At 41.1% G+C, this 19795-nt stretch overlaps 1 protein-coding gene across 3 annotated transcripts in view; it reads left to right on the top strand.

Moving 5' to 3' along the window:
* The window catches only part of AFF2 (ALF transcription elongation factor 2), a 346222-nt gene that overhangs the window by 178078 nt on the left and 148349 nt on the right, over window positions 1-19795 (top strand). For all 3 annotated transcript variants that reach the window (XM_074599583.1, XM_074599581.1, XM_074599582.1), the window contains exon 4: window positions 14419-14463. In XM_074599583.1, coding sequence (XP_074455684.1) covers window positions 14419-14463 — 45 coding nt within the window. The remainder of the gene's footprint in view (window positions 1-14418; window positions 14464-19795) is intronic.

Below are 19795 nucleotides of genomic sequence, written 5' to 3'. Positions count from 1 at the left end.
TTAAGTGGTATCTAGATTGAGGTTTACACGGCATTTTTTCCTGGTTTGTGTGTTCTGCAAACATATTAAGAAAGTCTGTAAAATAATATTACCAAACGTCAAGTAAAATCCTGTCTCCTGAAGGGCTGATGAGATCATATGCGTATGACTGTGTGTTATCTTGCCCTGACACATGGAATTAAGTCTTGGACTACTCTCACCTAGGAAGACATCATTCTGCCAGGGTTTTCTCTCTTCTGGCCTTTTCAGATATGACAGCTTTTTTCCCTTCAGCCAATTAAAGCGGGGGCATTCTCTGTAAGAGCCAATGAGAAAAATTGGGCGGTTTGATGATTTCTGAGAGTTTCTTCATTTTGTTTCGTTGAGCTTGCTGGTAGCACACAAACAGAAGCATTTGTGTCAAAGAACCCATACCTCAGCCCTGTAACAATTCTGTGATTTTAATGAACTGAGTTGTATGTGGAAGGGAAACTGGATTCTCTGTTATCCCGCTGGCAAAGCTATGGGTGAGGGAAGCCTGAAATTCAGCCATACAGCTCTGCAACTGGGGGGACGCAGTTTCTACAGTGGAAGATCAAATTTAGCAGCACTGCCACTTCTATTAATGTTTATTTATTTTATTGGGCTTTACAAATTCTGGGAAATTATGAAAATCAGAAGCAGACATTTAGGCATTTCCCTAATTGGCATTTCCATTTTTTAAAACGAATTTTATATTGTTTCTTTCTGGAGCTCCTGACATTGTTTTGTTTTATTTTATTGATGGAAGTGTTTTACCAGGTTGGACTCAGTAGGAGACACCTCCATTTTTGTCACAGTGAAGTTTTTTAAAATCAACACAAAATGAACAATTTCAAATTTTCAGCTTTCTGAAAAGTTTTTAAAATGTTGTTCTAAGTCCAAATCAAAGCAATTTCCCTCCCTCCCTCCAATTCAAAATTATCATTAGACAACAAATTGCTCATTGTCTAGCTTGACAAGAGTGGTTGGCTCTCGGTCTTGCATTCAGATCCCCAAGCCACTGTCTGATGGGGAATTTATTCCCCATCTGTTTCCATTTCCGCACTGCGAGTTCAGCCTGGCACATGAGCTGCAGTGCAATTGCGGGTTTTGTGATCCATACTTAATTCACCTAACTTTCTGTCTCTCTCTGAGACACCCCGATTAAGCAGAGTGGTGTCCCTGGCCTCTCTGTGTAGTCAGTGAAGAAGTGGGTTCATCCAGAAGGTGACTCTGCCCATGGAAGATCTCAATTAAATGCCTAAAGAATAACTTCTCTAAGATCAAGCTGCTGTGTGCTTTAAGCAGTTCCACTAAAAGAAGCCTCGTTGGCTTCTAGAGACATGCTGATAATGGGCTCGTTGGCTTGTTAGGTCAGCCAGCAAACAGATGCTGGGGGGTCCCTGAGGCTTAAGTACCAAGACAGCATTGTATTTCTGGGGAGATCATTGCATTTCAAGGGTGTGATGTGAGACACGAGGCTGCAAAGTCATCCCCAAGCTGCATTTATTCCCCTGAAATGCTCAGTGTGTCAGACCTGATTTCGGTTATAAAATGGAAATAATAGATAAAAAAGGTCAAACCGTTTATTGAGGATTGACATTTACAGCAGTCAGGAACCTCCAGTTGTATACAGCTTTGTGTATGTATGTCACTCCCGTATGACACCATCCTGCCGAGGATCTCTAAACCACTGCTTTCCTGCTAGAACTGGGTGGTGGCTAGTTATATATTGCTTATTGGGCTTATACAGATGCACAAACAAAGCAAGCCAGAAGTTAAGTAACTTGCACAAAGTTGCGGTACACCTCTAGCAAAATGAAAATATAAATTCACAAATCCTCTCCGTCTTTGTGGTTTCAAAATTCTTTTATTTCGTCAGAATATTTAAAGTTGGTAAAATAAAACTGTTTGAAATTAACTACATTTTCTATGAAGGCTGACTGTTAAAGGGCTTGTGTCCTTTCTCCCATTGTAGGCAACGACAGTTGTTCTTGAGCAAACTGTGGATTGAAGGCAATAGTCCAGACAGGGATCCAAAGAGCGATTGCTACCTGTGCTGTACCAGGACCTGGACACTAACAGAGGGGTCACACTGCGTGTGTGAAATGACACCAGCAGCACTCCGTAGATCAGTAGATCATCTTTGCCATTAACATCTACGTAGGAAGAAAGGGAAGGAGAAATACATATACACTCAGTTACATGCACATACACACTTGCAGAGTCGGAGACAGAAATCTCGGATAGAGCAAGTAACAGCAAAGTAATTAAAGGTGCTGAAGCAGCAAGTGCCAAGACACCCTCTCCAAGGGTACAGAAGGTTTGCTAATGTCACTGTTGATGTCCCTAAGGTATTGTGCAATTCCAGTATTTGTCTCAGATGCCCTTCTGTGAGATTTGCATTGCCTAGGATCCAGTCTGTTTTCTCCTTGCCTTAACGGTCTGACTTTGAGAGCTGAGCCTTTAGATTGCTGCGCCTCAAGGAGACCCAACACACACCCAGTTAATGTGGTCCTCAGGGCTGTTTTTTTCCCATTGCTCATGCATTGCTGCAGCATTATTCTCAGTGCTTTGAATTAAGGGGCTAATATCCTGGCACTAAGGATTTAAGGGACCTTGTGCAGATACAGACGGTATAATTTATAGAGCAAATACAGTAGTAGTCTTGAAAACATTGATAAAATGACCTATCATTGCATAATGGGTATTAGATCTCATGTTCCCTGTCCCCGCTTCCCACTCCCAAAAAGGAAAATTCTTAGCCTCTGGACAAGATGCCAAGAATTACTAGTCAGCCCCAACTGTAAAAATGAGGAAAAAAGACATTTAGGTTTTAATGAAACATGTCTTCCAAGTTAACTTAAATGCTTGTTTAGATAGCTTTTGAGATTAGTCTAAGAATAATAAACTGTTATTTATAGGAAACTTCCTGGCCAAAGACCTCTGGGCAGCTCCAGAATACCAGAACAAAGGATTTACAGCCCACTGACTACTTAAAATGGTGATGTTAGTTTCAGATTCAAAAGTCCTTTTTCCTTTATGACAACCTGTTGGTGAAGAGACAAAGCCGTCCCCCGATCCTTCAGATTCTGGAGTTACTCTTCATCGTTTAATACACACGGGTCAGTCTGTTTAGCTTGAGTTTGGAGCTTTTACAGATCTGCGTTATGTCTGCTGGGCAGATTTGTTTTTCTGCTTATGGCATCAGTCAGAATAAATGGAGGGATGGGATCTGCCCCGGCTGCTGCAGGGAATTTCCCTGAAGAGTCCCCAGGCTCCTAATAAATCAGTGTCTTTCCTAGTCCCCCTCTCTGATGGGATCCAGCAGCAGGTCAGCATCCTTAGGTAAAGTAAGGCTTCCTGAAGTGAGCAGCAGTCACAGAGAGTAAATTAATGGAAGCCGGCATCTGCTGATCTCTTTGACAATAAGGAATTTCGTTGCCAACGTTTAGAAACCATTGGAAATGGTCTCCATTGGAAACCAGATTTCGACTTTCTGCCCTGGGCTGCCAGAAGTATTTCAGCATAAAATGCTAAAGTAAGTTGAACTTTCAATTATAATTTCAATGACTGTCTAGTGAAATGGATTAATGCTCTGGCACTGCACCTTTGAGGCTTTGGCTCGAATCTTGTAGGATAAAAATCTGTCTGCTTTGACAGTTGAAAAGGTCAGAAGTGAAATAATGTCAGGTGGTCTTAGCCCAATTCAATGTCTCGATTAAGAAGTAGATGTAAAAATTGTTGATGTGGGATATCATATCAGATCCTTTGCAAAAATATAAATAATTTTTAATTTATATTTTATCAGCAAAACTAGATGCAGACAGCTGCATTCTGGAGAGGTGGAGCTTAATTCAGACTTCAGGAACACTGGAATTTCCGAGTGAGAAAAATACAGGTTACCATATGCAGTATCTTAAGCTCAAAAGCTTGTATCCATCATGAAATTGATTTACTGATACTTGACCATGTCAAGCATAGTTCTCACTTAAATATGTTCTAAAGTTTAATTTAGGAATTTTTATTAGCTGAGATTGTATAGAAAGAAAATATTTTTCTCACTGTTCGGGCAAGACAAAGCGTCTCTTCAATTTACTTTTTGAAAATGCTGCAATTCAATTCCTAGGCTTATTAAATAGGACTGTGGTTAAGGAGCAAAATATGGATATTTGCATAATGCATTTTTCTCCTATTTGGATACATACTTATATAATTTTATATGATAATAATATATAAATATAAATTGCTTCTCCAGACATCCCTGCGGAAAGGTCACTACGGCAAAAATTTCTAGCAATAGCAAAAGAACTTCTGTTGGGAAAAAGGAAAAAATAAGGGTTTGGGGCCATGTGTCTCGCTGATGGGGACAGTGGCTAACAGAGCTGCCCTTGATTTATCCCAGCCTCGCTTCTCACCAGCCCTTGTCACAGGGCAGGTGGCCGTGGCACTGCTCTTCCAGTGAGGTTGCAGGTTTTCTTTGCTTATTTCAGTAAGAAACGCACGTACAAAATAGTGCAAATCTGAAATCAGCTGTCATGGTATGCTACATAAATTATCCAGTTCTAGTTGGTAATCTATGGCAGACAATTAAATAAGTGAGCAGTTGTGTCCTTTCCAGCGCTGGTAGGCATATTTGTTTTATTTAACTCCCTCTTCCTTCTCTGTGTATGTGGTGTGTCATGGGTTTTTTCCAAGTTGTGTTTCTGTCTTAAGGCAAAGAAACCACAGTCTCCATGTGATCGTGATGCAATGCAAGAGCTGATGGAACTGTACATATGTTGTAAAGATTAATTGGCATTCAGTTAGGCCCCATAAAGCATGGCATGCCATGCATTATCCTGTATTTTACCTTCAATTTACAGTGCGGTTCAGTTCACATAGTGGGCACAGACTGAGAAAAGTGTATTTCTGAAGTATGAAATGTGTACTTTTTAGTGGGCTGATCTTCCCAGTGACAAACCCTTAGAAGAGCTTCAGAGATTCAGATACGCCTTAATTGTGGGGCAATCGTAACACGGTCTTGCTTTTCTCTGCTGAGATCTACTAAGTGGGGCCCAGGGGACCATTGAAACCACAGAATCATCTTTTATTTGGTCTATAGATTTTTCTGACCAAAAAAAAAAAGGTGATGCATCGCGGTCCTCATGCTTGAAAGCCGTGGAGCCGGGGAGGGCTGTGGTGCGCGGTGCCTGGTGGGGCTGGTGGGGCGGCGCGGCCCTCGCCCCGCTGCTGGGGAAGGCAGAGAGGCCACACACCCTGACTCCGAACCCTTATTTATAACGGAACAAAGTGGTAATTTTGCAACTATCACAGCTCAAATATGGGACCATTTCCCTAGTAATAAAACTATTACTCTGTAACTGTTTACTTATCAGGAGACCATTATGTGATTGATGACCTGAAAATGGAGGTTATCTTTCAATTCATTTGAAATGCAAACTGACTAGAAAATCTATAGTTATTGCGGCATATTTTTAAGCAAAATCAGGCACCTACATTGACCTCCTATTTACATTTCTTTGAGAAGAAAAATCACATAAAAGCTATCAAGAAACACATTTCACAGCAGGCAAATTAATTGGTTTTACTGTATTTGAATGGAGGGTTTGTCAAATAAAACATGCCATGACAGTTAATAGTGTCATTTAGAGGCAGAAAATTATTGGCTTATTTGTTATTGGATAAAAGGAAGGCAAACACTTTGTATTAGGAAGTTTTAATGTGTTTAAAATCCTCATTAGGGATTTATGGACATTCTTGCTTAGCATAGCGCCTCATTAATTTGAGGCTAAACAGTTACTTCTGTGTTTCAATTCCAATTTTTTTTTCCCTTTTCTTTAATTAGATCTCGCATTAGAGTTTGGTCTCTACACCACTGGAGATGTAGAATTAATTAATGTGATTTATAAATCTAATGGAAGTGAGTTATTCTTAGATATCTTTTCATTTTAGTGAGCGGTTTAACTGCACGCAGCATAAGTGCACACAGATCTAAGAGATTTTGGGAGCTCAGGAAAAGTATGCGACTTCTGCATTGAATACATTTAGCAGGGTCCCTTGGCATTAATAGATCAAAGCATTTTAATTAGAAATGTAACTAAAAGGGAGGCCATAAAGATCCCATTCCAAATCAGATTTTCTTTGTTCTAAGTTCTGTAGTGCCCCCAAAAAATGTTCTTGTAGCTCCCCTTATGTATGATAACCATGACATTCGTTGGCAGTCGGGATAATCATGTGTTTTACTATTTAATGAGCATAAGATCTGGCTCTTAATGTAGTCTGAATTTGGATCCGATCCCAATAAAGACACAATCATAAATTGCGCTATTTTGTTATTATTAATAAAAGGAAAATGGCGTTTATTTCCTATAGGAATTTAATTTATTTGATTGAAGTTTATGTAAAAAAATGTATTTGTGTGGCCTAGTTATGCTAACAGGTAGTGTTGGTATTTAAACCCTAAGATATTTCAAAATACATTTGTTTTGTTTCCCCCTGGGCAAGACCATGTCCTTGCTCTTTGAATTTCAGCCCTCGGTTTTGAAGACAGTCTGAGGACCCGATCTGCGAGTTGTGACTGTGGTGGAGGGATGTATGAAAAGAACTAATTTGCAAACAAGCTCTGAGCAATTAATATGGGACCCAGCATTGGCCTTGCAGCTGTGCAAACCACTGTACAAATTAAACCCAGGAGTACATTTTTGAGTGAGGACATTTATACCTGCTTTAAAAAGAAGCGGAACAGATAACGGGCGCAGCCACCCACTGTATTCCTGTAGCTACAGTAGTGGTACTGTCAGATGTAAATAGATGCCTAAAAGGGTTCTTCTTTAAAACCTCAAAAGAAATGTTACGGTCTGAATTCATGAGGTCAAATAACGCTTCAGGTTACACTGATGCAACTTCGCTGACATCAGCGGAGTTTTAGTCGTGTCACCAAGGCCACAGTCTGACCTGGCGACTTTGCTGCTATTTTAGCAGGAAGTTACACAACTCTGGCCTGACGCTGCTCGCTCTCGTGCTGGCGTGTCCTGGGAACTGGCACCAAATTCCACTAATGGGAAATAGATTTAAAGGAGATCCAGTTCCAAGTCGTATTAAATTTAGACAGCTATGTCTGTATAGGACAGGGATATTGAATGATTTCCAAGAGGTTCTACTCAAAGAGTTACACTGAGAATATAAATATGGCATCTCATTTACATCCCCCTAACTAAGGGCGAGTAGACTTAGAAGCCGAACTCCCTTCACACTGATTTTATACTTACACTGTTTCATTGTCTTCAGAGGAGTTAGATTTCATTCACACAAGACAAGAAACAGACACTTGATCTTTATTTCTGCCACACCATATATCTCACCGCACCAGAGAGTTGCACAGTCTGTTAGTCAGGCTTTGATGTTTCAAGTGGACAAGTGCACAGTGGCATTTTAGGTCAAGGTGTCTTTTATCATCAATTTAATGGAAATGTATAAGGTAACCTCTTCCAGAATAAGGTGAAAATACCGAGGCACATAAGAAAATCTACTCATTTTATATAAGTAATTAAGTTCTTGCAGTCATTGGAGGAGGAGAGACAGAGAGAGAGAATGGAAGGAATAAAGGAAGGAAGAAAAAAAAGAAAACGTGAAGTTCCAGTTTTCCTTGCCTCTTCGTGAGTATTACATGGTTGTAACAGCCTTTATGCAAGCCTGTGTTTTGGTCACAAATTAAGTACTGCAAATGCTACTGCCGTTGGGGCCTGGCTGAATACTGACATTACCCGTTACACTGGTATTATCGTCATGGCAAGCTTCTAAAATACTGCATTCAGAATATTCCATAAGTAAAATGTGCAGCCTTACCTACATTAAAAAACTCTCAGGAGACCTTGAAGTGAGAGATCACTTTATCAGGCTTCTCTGTCTAATAGAGTTTGGCAATTTGCTGCATGAAAATAATGGAGAACCATTGAGTTTAAATTGAACATCAGCATATTGTGCTTTCATGGAGACTATTTCGTGCTGATCAACATTGAAATGGTATTATTAAAAGAAAACATCAAAGAAATAAAAAAGAAAGAACGGGCTAGATACAGCATGCACTGGGAAGAACAAGAAAAATATAATTGTCACATTCAGGCCAGTCTGGTTTAAAAGTTGCTGTTGCAGAACTAAATGCCAGTGCAAAAACATTGTCCTTGCAGTTGGGGTTGCTCTGACTGGGAGGTCATTGTAAGCTGAATTCATTGTAGGGAAATCAACTATAATTCCTGCCAATTTGTGGGCTAGCACCCCAGTGCCCCAGCTTGGTGGAACTGCACCGTTTTGTCTAGCTCTTAGGTGACTGGAGAGGAGCATATCAGAGTCATTGGCTTTTGTGTGAAACTAAAGGTGTACCTATGGTGGGCAATTTTGGCTTCTGAACGAGGCCTTTTGTGAAGTTCACTGAAGTCAGGAGGAGTCTGATTCCATCACGTTTTGGACCGCACTAGTAAGTTGTTTTTCCTAGCTAATGTGCTTTACTCAAGGAAAGATGCATAAACTTCTCCATCCACCACTGGAAGAGCAGCACTGACGGCAAGCCAGGCTGTCTTGGCTTGACAAATGAATTAACTCGGTCCGCTCCTTAAAACTTTTTCCTGTTTTCAGGTTCTCCAGTAAATGCCTATTTGACACAAGTGCTTCTGCAGTATTTGTACAAGGGGAACAGAGGAGCAGCTCTTTGTATTTTGTTTCAGGCAGTAGTTTTTCTTTTCCTCTTAATTTTTTTTTTGTATATATATAAAGTATATATTTTCACAGACCTCTTAATAAGCCCCAGGAGATATTTTTGGGGTTGAAATAATGGGAAATATAGACTTCTCATGGTATTTTAGTTCCAGGACGGTGGAGGTACTAAAAGAAAACAGTGGATATACATTATTTGGGACCCACAAATGGCTCCCTTGAGAATTAATAACCCTGTGAAAAAACACATATATGTATTTGAATACCAAGGGAGGAATTTTCTTTGGGTTTTTTTTTTTGAATACCACCATGTTTGACTTCATTCAGTTTCCTCCAGAGCCCAAATGTTGAGTCCTAATATATGTTGTCAATAATCTCATGAATATCAAATACACCAGAAAAAAATACCACTTAGGTTGCAATATTCATTCCTTGCTCTTTCGCTGCTCCCATTCTTGCCCATTTGCACTAAAGTTAGTAAGGAAGAGCCAAGATCCTCCCAGCTAGTGAGATTAGTTTGACATCTATTTCAGCTGTCTTTGACATGAATGACCCTTTTGGGACAAAATATTAGTGAGATAGGAAACAGACTAAAGCATGAACCGTGAAACAACCCAAGGAGGTTTGAACCATGGGCTCTGAGCAGTGGTGTGAAGTTTACCTCAAGTAAACGTGAAACAGTCTTCCTCAGGAGAAGAAATGTGTAGTCAGATGGCAGCCGAGGGGCAGGCTGCTGTCTGAAAAGGGGCAAGTCCAAAAGAGATGTGGGGAATGAGTGAAGAGAGGAAATGAAGCCTGAGCATACAAGGAAATACTGATAGCAATCAAAGGAAAGCTGGTGTTGGAAAGGCGTGGGTGTGTACTCCGTTTAAGTGCAGGTGAAGTATTGCATCTTCTTAGATTTCTACTGAGCATATTGCAAAAATCGAATCGTAGGTATGTAGTTTGGAAGGATGTTCAAAGGTCATCTAGCCCAACATCTTGTATGTGAAACCCTTGCTATTCTTAGTACTGCCCAATCCATTTCCTGCTTGTATTAATGAAAAAAAAGAAGCCCCCTCTCTTAATAGGAAGCCTGGCAGGAGCTAAAGGCATTCAGAGGATGAGGCTTCTGCTGACAGTCCTGGTTTTGCTTCTGGTTTTCTAAGTGTTTTCCTCTTATCACTGTGTAGTGCACACTGGAAATGATCAATCAAGGCGCATGCACGGGATCTTTTCATACTAGCAAGGGAAAAATCAATTTGCGTTCAAAGGAGTAAGCAGTAGTATGAGCTTCATCTCCCCAGAGTCAACGTGGGTTCCTTGATAAAGGAGATGACAATGAAAGCTGAGCTCTTGATGTATAAGCACATAGGTGCTTATATGCAAGAGATGAGAGTAGGTTCCTACATTCGTTTCACATGCTACATTTATCTTTCCAATAAAACAAAGACAGGAAGAAGAGATTACTCGTTGAATGCCAATTGTGCATCAATAATGCCGAAGGGATTGTTCACGAACAGTTTATCCAGATGAAAATGTGGTCCGGCATTTCTGGCAAAGACGTTATTCATAGTGTATTTCTGCTTTCTTACACTTAGATTTTAATTTTCAGAACTATTCTGAAGGGTCTGTTGGAATATTTTGTTGCTAACATTTCTTAGAAATGCTTGCTGTTGGATGTAAATTACAGGGAAAAGAGACTTTATATGATTTTTCTGTGCTGGAAAACCAAAATCTGATCTCATGCAGGTTATAAATTGTCCAGGAGGTAAGAGTGGTCAAGGAACTGTTGAATGAATAAATGGAAGGTTAGATCAACATGACTCATCAGATATTGTAACCATTCACCCAATGTCATTTGATCTGCATAACATTAAAGGCAACTATTCGCTCACTCTTAGATATCTGCTCTCCTTCCCTCTCTTTAAAGTTTAGCACTGAGCCATCCAAGCCATACATTAAACCTTTGGTTCCACATCATTTAAGTTCTGTTCTCTCTCATGAGACTGAAATATGAAGAGCCTTACAATACTGGCTTGAATTAGGCGGAATATTTTGACCATCTGACCTTTACTTTTTTCTTCTTTCTTTTTTTTTTTTAGCAAGCAATATTTAAAAGTAAACATGAAGCGTTTTGATGCAAAAGAGTTTTGCCAGATTAAAATGAAATTGGAAGATGAGTTCAGTGTAGCATGTAGCTGTTGTGAAATCTTGTTTTGATTGGAGTTTTATTACCTCGGGACGTCTGTCTGCAGCTTATGTGATATTCACTGGGGTTCAGGAACACACTGCCGGCTGAGAGAAGAGCTCATGATGTGAAATGCAACTACTTATTCTTACAGAAGCCAAATTCCTGGAATCTGTCCTTCGGGCTGAGTTAGACTGAGGTGCTCACCAAGGAAGAAAAGCACCAAAAGTGTGCACAAATGCAAGCTGTGCCCTCCTTTTTAGCATCTGATTACTGATGAAAGCTGAAAATGAGAGGGGGTGGAGAGTCACATAATGGGTCCTAAACTACTTGATTTTTATTAGATTAGGAAAGTAGTAGCGTGGGATGGATGTCCAGTCTTGACTAAGCTACGGGAAGAACGTGGCATTAACGGCAATTCTAATAACAATTTGTTGTAGCACTAGTAGTTGAGAAGGTGATGAATATTGTATCTGCTCTGTTTCATTCTGTCCTGATGAATCTATGCTTGGATGCCATGGTGTGCCATGTGGACCTGCTTGCACTTGTTAGCTGAATGCAAGTGTTTATGGACAATTAAGCTTGTAATTTTTGATTCACAGTTTGAAAAGTTGAGAGGTTGTTTTTTCATTTTTTTTCTAGGATAGACTGATCCGTGCCTTTCAAGTCTCCTAGAATGTGCAACTATACCATGAATTTAGAAAAATGGTCTCATTTCTTTAGAAATCCATTAATAGTAATGTACTGAAAGACTCTTACATTGATCTTTTCTCTGATAGCCATGTTGTAATAATTATTCTTTTAATGTTTGCATCAATCTAAATGTTTTGCTCTTTGTGCTAGCTCCTACTTGGATCTCCCTATATGACAATCACAGCACTTTGACATCTTGCATTACTTTAATACCAGTGATTCAAAACAAAGCAATGCCAAAGGGAACAAAAGTTCTGTCAAGCCATTAAAATCTCTTCTTTGCCATTAACACAATTAAATTGATGCATGAGCATTTAAAGTTATTAGCAAGTACTGCCAGCAGAAGCTGGTTGTGATTGCATAATATATAGTGGGCTTTATTAAACTAAAATGGTATGTTTATTGTTATTATCATCATTAGTTCTGAAGTAACATAAACTTAAACAGGGCTGTGAATTGGGAGAGGACTGTGAAACAAGTAAGAACGTACTCTGCCCTGTGTTAATAGTCAGGGACACAATTATCACACTTATGACATTTCTAAACAACGAAATACACATGGTGTCTCGGCTAACCGTTGAAAATGGCATGTGTAATGGCAGGGAGGGGTGTTAAACAGAGGACTTCTGTATCTCTGCTGCTCTCACTCTTCCCAGTCTGACTCACTCGGCTGGATTTTGGGCTGCTCCTGTTACTGCTCTGAGAGATTTTGTGGTTGGTGTGTACACTGCAAGCTTGTTTGGGGAGTAGTTGTTTTGTTTTCTCGTATTCCAACATACTTGTTTTTCAATGAAGAAAATCAGGACTGTATTAGAGACATGTACTGCCACTATCCCACCGCACATTGCAGTAATACCCATGCTGGCTGATATTTTGGTTAAAGTTAACTATATTCCTCTCTGAACGGGGAGTTGGTAAGATGTATGGAAAACACAGATTAGCAAAGAATTTACAGGTATTGAGAGGGAAAAAAGTGATTTAAGTGAAAAGTGGGGGGATGAAGGAAGGGGAATGAAGTGCTGGAATACGGAGTCATGCGATATGAGGGTGGACTGCGTTGCAGGTAATGCTGACCATCCACTGGAAGTTCTCAGCCTAGGTTTGTTAGGTAGAATTTGAGCTGAGTGCTGGAGACAAAAGATAAGGCTCTTTTTTTGGTCAGTTGAATGTTTTTAAGTGATATTAGGGAAAATTATAATCTATAGTTGCTGAAGTAGATAAAAATCGCTAATATCCCTGCAGCGTAGTCATATTCACTTGAGTACTTCTTTACCAAGATATGGATGAACTGTTGGAAATTCAGAGAACAGGGATGAAATAAGCCAAAGGGGCGGAAAGTCTTGTTTATCAGGAAAGAAGGTAAAAGTTGAACATACAGCATTTGAGAAAAGTGGAGTGTAATTTCACTGTCTCTGTGTGGTGTAAGTGTGAAGGGAAGTAACGAATTACTTAGGGTCGTGAGAAGAGTTCTACAAAAAGGCTGAGGTGACACTGAAAGCAAAATTTTAACAATTATCACAAAAAAGGGCCAACTATTGTACAACACTGCTCCACATTTTATTAAGGGAAGGGATGGGAGACCCATTTCGCTACAGTTTTTGTGTCAGACTACCCACAATACTAGAAGATACGGGGAAAATGTGCTACATTAGCAGGGTATGAACTTGGTGATCTAATAGGTCTTTCTGGTCTTTGACTTTTGCAGCTGTGTGGATTTATTCTTGAAGCTTAGTGCTGGCTGAAATACAGGAGGAAAGCCATGGTTGGTGCTTTCGGTCAAACTCTATAGCAGATTAGGATGACGGGGATTAAGTTTAGTCATGAGTGTCTTTTACCAAACTAGTTACCAAGGGCAATAAGGTAGAAGTGTCGGGCAGAAAAGTCTCACTGAATATTTATGGTATAAAGCACTTACCTGTTTTTTGGTACCTTCCTGAATATTGTCTCTTCCTCTTCTGCTGTACCCCCATGAGAAGAACCTATCGTAACTATCTGCAAGTGCTACAGAATTGTTGTACGTGAGGGTCGTGTCTGCCAGTTGTTTATGTAATTGTTGACAGCATTTAGAGGTTTTGTGCTCTTTCATGTCCTTGGAATGAGGGATTGTGGCAAATGCTCTAAGTACCATTTAAATGAGTATTTTCAATTGGAAGACGTTAAGGGAACCACTGTGTGTGTGCATGGGTATGATATATGACATCTTTCTAAGGGGAGAAAGAATACCTGTCCAGCCTCTTGAGGTGAATCCTTGTGTGCCGTTCAGTCTTCAGAGGACACTTAATTTGCAACAGGCTGGTGAAGTGAGGGACAACAAAATCAGCAGCCACCCTTATAGTCCAGCCAGTATTTTACTACAGTATATGTTTAAGAGCTGTCTTGGCTGTTAGCCTATTAAGCTGTAGGATAAGATAGTTGATGATAACAGCTTTCTCCTAACTGTTATCACCTCTGTCCTTCGCTGCAGCGTGCGGCAAGTTAAACCAAACCTCGCCGTCTCTCTGAAGGCTGCCGATAGGAGTAACAGTGGGATCTTCTTCAATTACAGAAGTTTCAGGCAATTCTAGTGCCAGTTCTCAACTGTGAGGAAATCAGAGTACTTTATTGCTTCAAAAGTGTTGTTAGTAGCACAAAGCAGCGCGGAAGGAAAAAACCAACTTTTGACAAAATGGGTCCCGCTGCTGATTTATGTTGATCTGAACTGGGAAATTTGGTAGGCAGCAAGTGTGGATACAGCAGTCTTCAAGCAGAGGCAGTTGCTTGTTAGCGGTTCACACGTGTGGTTGTAGTTCCTGAACTTTGCATCCAGCACCTGACCAAACATTTCTTTTTTTCTTTAAACCTAGGTTACCCTTCCCAATGACTCCAGCTGTGTGGAAGAAATATTGCGGGTGAGTAATACCCTTTGCTTTTGTATCTTTTGTGTGATTGTAGTGCTGTTATTTCATCCTTCATGGAAAAGGATTATATGGCTGTCTTTAACACTGTAGTTAAATAAGAACATATTAGTGGGTTTGCATTAAAGAGTCACTGCAAAGTGGTAGGCCCAGGGTGCTCCTTAGTGAGTAAGGTCAGTTCACCTGATACTCTGCATCTGCCAGCTTGTCTCAGTCAGGATTTACACACGTTCCTGTTCTTTTTTTAAGCTCTCGGTCTCTGTGAGTCTCTCCTGGACACATTTCTCTCCTACCCTGAGGTGGAGTTACCTTAGTTCTCCCACTCACAGATTGATCTACAGTCTTCCTTCTTCCCCCAAACTACAGTTGCTCATCGTTCATGGTTTTGTTAAGACCTGCAGACGTTTTTTCCTGAGAGCTCTGGTCAGTGGCTGAATCCAGGAAATTAAAACAGCCGTTCCGAAGCGGGCATGGCTTAATTGCAACAAGATCATATAACAAGAAAAAGGGGAGTGTGTACAAGTTGTATACGTGTAAATCTGCCTCACTTTAAGTGTAAAATGGGCTTTTCCTCAGACATTCCAATTTTGGGGTCTCCTGTTGGCAATAGGATTTTTCTGGGGGCAGGTTTGCAACCCACTCATCCCTATCTGGGATTTAGGTTTTTATCCTTATAGTTTGAGTTTCCCATCTGTCAGAGCTACCTCCCTGGGATTGATAGCCAACCTGCTGGTTTTTGGTGGTGACCATGTCCTTTATCACCAGGAGCAACTGGTCCAAACTGGCCCAGACCTGAAATCATGTGTAGCGTTTGTGCCAACTTGGTGGGAAGACATGGATTTATTCTTGCTTATGAAATAAAATAGGCTTCTCAGTATTCATTGTAGTTGTGAGTTAAATTGTTTGGGAAACTTGCTCCTGTTTTGTGTATGGGCATTATCTTGGGATGCTGTTGATGTCCTTATGGGTTGCTAGCGTTGCTGCAGAAGTATGTTGAACCAGCAGGCAAGTGTGCACGTGCAGACCTGCAGTAGCAGGGGTGTATGTGTCTGCATGTGCACCCAGCAGCAATGAATGCAAGGAAATAAATAAAATTTAGTTTCACCCTTCAAAGTGAGCAGGGGTTTATTACCCATAGAACACTAAGGGAGCAAAAGCAAAGAAACTGTTGTAAGGCTGTGTGAAATACTTGGTACATTTTAAATGTCTTCTTCCCCTGTTTATATATTTCAATTAGGTTCATTACTACAGTGGGAATGAATGACTTGTTAGCTTGGGGAAAGCAGTTGTTTGCAGTAAATAGCATCAAAAGGGAATGTGATGTAGCAAATTTCAGGAATCAGTCATCCAGGTGACAGTTTTAATGTGGGAACAGTGCATATAAATCACAGGAAGCAGAAATGTCTTTTTTCTAATCAAGAGGAAGTGATCCTGTTTCCTACCCCATGAATGTAATTTGAGTCAGCAGAGGCAGAATGTCCTGGGCTTCCTTCTGAAACCTGCTGAGATAAGTGCAGGACTTTCTGTTGTCTTCAGAGTGTGGGGATGAACTGCAGAGTCCCTGTGGCCGCAGCAGCACCTCCTGCCACCCATAGGCTGTTAACCTCGGGGTGTGGGGGCCTCTTGGTGAACAGAGCAGGGATTTGGCTGGTTTCCATGTTTCTGGGGATCTGTCTCACAAAGGCATGTAATGGGCACCCAAAAAAGGGATACGAAGCGGCAGATTGATTTGACTGCTGGGTACCAATGCCTGGAGGCACCCTCAGTGCCCAGCCTTGCCATCCAGCCATGGAGCAAACATAGCCGCAGGCATAGCCGAAAGCCACCTTGAGCATGTGAAACCGCCCATGCCAGCGAGCAGCTACGGGCTTGGCATGCCACAGGCAAGCATGGGACCTCGGCCATGGTTCGTCTGGGCTGCGCGCTGCCTTGACGCATGCTCAGCTGGGTAGGTTTGCATGCTGTTACATGGTGAGGGTGGTTTAGTATGCCATCAGCGTGGCATTAGGCAGCTCTGGGCACTGACAGGCTGTCTGCAGCCTTCTTGTAACCTGCCAGCAGGCAGGCTGCGGGCTGCCAGCAAGGCCCTGAGTCTATGAAAGCAGCAGATCACAGAGCTGCTTCTGGGGCTGCCCATCAAAGGCTCAGCAAACCCCAGTCCCAACTGGTTGCTGTCAGCGGCAGCGTGTTAGGCTTTCAACTTCGTATGGTGCTGAAGCACACGTGGAAGTAGAAGTACCTGAGTTTTGTCAATGACTGTTCTTCTCAAATTTAGAATGCAGAATAAGCTAGCAGGAAAGGTATTTTGTCTGCATGCAGAGTATCATATTCTACATGATAGGCAACAGAGCGAAAATAAGTGCATCACATTCTGATGCCCAGCAGCGGTCAAAATCCAGTCTTCGGGCTCCTCGTGGAAGCCCTGTGTCAGGGGATTCAGGCTGTCTGCTCCAGATGAAAGGATGACCCTTTGTTTCAGCAGCAATTTGTGCTTTGAGAACCTGGATTAAGTTCCTAGCCCTGACTGATATTTTCTGCCCTTTTGGGGCCTTTTACGTAGGCTCTGAAGAGCCTTTGGGAGTGTGGGCCTCAGCTCCCTGACAGCAGCCTCCCCAGGTCAAAAAATAGGCCGTTAACATTTCTGTCCTGTCAGGGATGTTGCAGAGGTAAACAAGACAGATTATAAGACAGTCGACTCCCAAAGGTAGACAGATGGGGGTGAATTAGCGTGCATTTTGCCCAACCAAACCATTGGCAACAACTGGCAATTTCTGCCCTGGGCCATGTCTGCTGCCGAGCTGTGCACCCCGAAGTGCCAGAGGAAGGGTGCTGCCGCCTGCCTTGCCCCAGCCCTGCCAGTCTCCCCTGAGAGTATTTCATGCCTTGAAGTTTGCTTTTTTCTTTTTTTTTTTTTTTTCTTTTTAAGTCAGGGAATTAAGTGACTTAATTCTGTTTCGCCCCTCAGAAAGACACAGTAACTCTTGTAGGTTTTTTTGCTAGACTTTACAAGGAAGAGGGACCCAAGCTAAGATCTGTGACCTCTGATTTTACAGAGCTCTTTTTTCAAGCTGAACTTGATTAATGGGTTTTGTAATTGTAGAGGTTTGCAATTCCTAATCTCTGTCGTCGTCTTCTTTTTTTTTTCCTAGAAAAAAAAAACTTTAATTGAGTTTACGGTCAAAAATTTCCAACCAAGTGAGGGGAAAGGTCTTGAGTCCATTCAGACCCCTAAGTCTTCAGAGACAAAATTTCACAGTCCTTCAGATTTCCTGAAACACTTAGCCACTTATGTCATCTTGTGTAAATGCTTTAAGGACTGTTCCTGATACTGCAGCCAAAGGTTAATGGCAGACCAGTCTCCTGTTGATTTTGCTTTTCTAACCAGGATGGCTGAGAAGGTTGTTGTTAATAATAATAATAATAACAACAACAATAATAAAAAAAAATATCTCTTGTACAACTAAGGCCAAGCTGTAAAGATGGTACAGGAGATTTGCATTTAATACAGGTTGCTAATACCTAATTGGAAGATGAAGGTGAATACACTGGTGGTCCGTGCCCTTTTTTCTGTTTCAAAATGTGGGTTATTTTTTTAAACCAACATAATGTCTTTGAAAGTGCAGATAACATGGAAGACAGGCAATCAACAGTGTGTGTGTGTAATTCACATTTTATTAATATGGATTTAAATTAAGTTGTCACTCGCTATGTGCAGCCATTGAAAAATGAGTTCATTGAAATGTTGTGATACAAAGTGCAGGTGGGGCGGGAGAACTGACATTTTAAACCAATGTTCTGAAGCTGTTACTCATGCCGCTTGCACCAGCGCTTTCCATCAGTGTGCCTTGCTGTGATTGCGCGGGATGTGAACCCCGTGCTGGTTCAGGCGCAGGGTGGGGTGTAAGTGTGACACCGGGTGCGAACTAGCAGCGATACTTTTTCTGCCTATAGAGAGCACAGAAGGGCCCTCCCTTAGCATTGGTTTACCTCTGGGTGAGGAGGTGATAAGCATACAGCATTACAAGGGGAAGAAAGGAAATTTTATTTAACTGAATTTTCTTGAGGAGCTGTAGTGTAAATTGAAACTTTGTGCTAGGTGTTTAGGCAATCGATTAGACATAATCCCGCAGAAGTGAGGCTCTGGTCTGTACATAAAGCTTTCGTGTCTGTGCTGCTAACCATCTGGGCAGGCACTTCTGTCTGAAAATCTGTCCCTGCTTAGAGGAACAAAAGAATTCTTGTAGGTGCATATTCGCTGCAGTAAGGCATCGAGTAGCTAGATGGACTTCTGATGTTATGTGGACAGCTGTGATATTAATTAAAAGCTTTCTAGTCTGGAAGCAAAACAAATCCTAAATATAATTCAGATTGTAATTAGGATAAAAATGACTGGAGTTAAATGAGCAAAGTCTGTAATTTGTATGGTCTTCTATTCTTCTGATGACTAGCTCATGTCTAATGACATTGGAGAATATGTAAATTGATCAGCAGGTGAAAATGCCCTTGACTGGGCAAATTATGTGTAGTATTACCTTCCTCATGCCAATTGAAAGCACTAATGGATTTAATATGTATCATCCATAGCTGAGGTGAGCTGTTCACAGAGCAAAATTAGACTGTAACAGATATAGCCCATTATTTGCCCCTCAGTAATTGTTTTCTCTTCTAAAATACAAACCAACATTGAAGAACGATGCTAAACCTAATTATAATAATTGTAATTTGAAAAATACAGGTATGCTGTCCAGTGTGGTTACAAATGCACTTAGTAGCTGACAGGCAGTTTAAATATTTTCATGTGGAATCTGGGGGCTTGCTGGGGAGGACATGATGTGAATTTAAAATGATTATCCAGACGTCATTGGACAAGTGAATAACGAGCTGACTGGCCTAGTAAATCATGTGAACCTGTCAAATGTGGGAACACTTTGGGGAGGAGATGATGTCAAGTAACAGTAACTTAGCAACCTGGCATTTAGCTGTCCAGAGAATGAGTAAGAGTAGCCACTTTTAAATAGCTGAGTAAATAAATGAATCCCTATATGTCTTAGGTGTGCTATAAAAATAGCCCAGCACCGTATGTTTTGTGTCAAGCTGCTTCTTTCTCCAGGATAAGGTGATTTATTATTTCTGTTGAAATGAAAAAATGGATTGAAAAGTTAACCCACGTGTAAATGTGTATCTGCGGCCTTTGTCCCTCGTCTGGCGTGCAGCCTTTGGAAGCGTGTAAGGAACGGGTAATAGCCTGCTTTGAAAAAGGCGACGTGTTACAACTGTAGGGTGGTTGGTTTTTTTCCTTTAGACTTTGCTTAGGTACATGAAGATT

The sequence above is a fragment of the Larus michahellis genome, chromosome 9 (assembly GCF_964199755.1).
Source record: "Larus michahellis chromosome 9, bLarMic1.1, whole genome shotgun sequence".
NCBI lineage: Eukaryota > Metazoa > Chordata > Aves > Charadriiformes > Laridae > Larus > Larus michahellis.
This window is presented reverse-complemented; position numbering and strand designations above follow the sequence as displayed.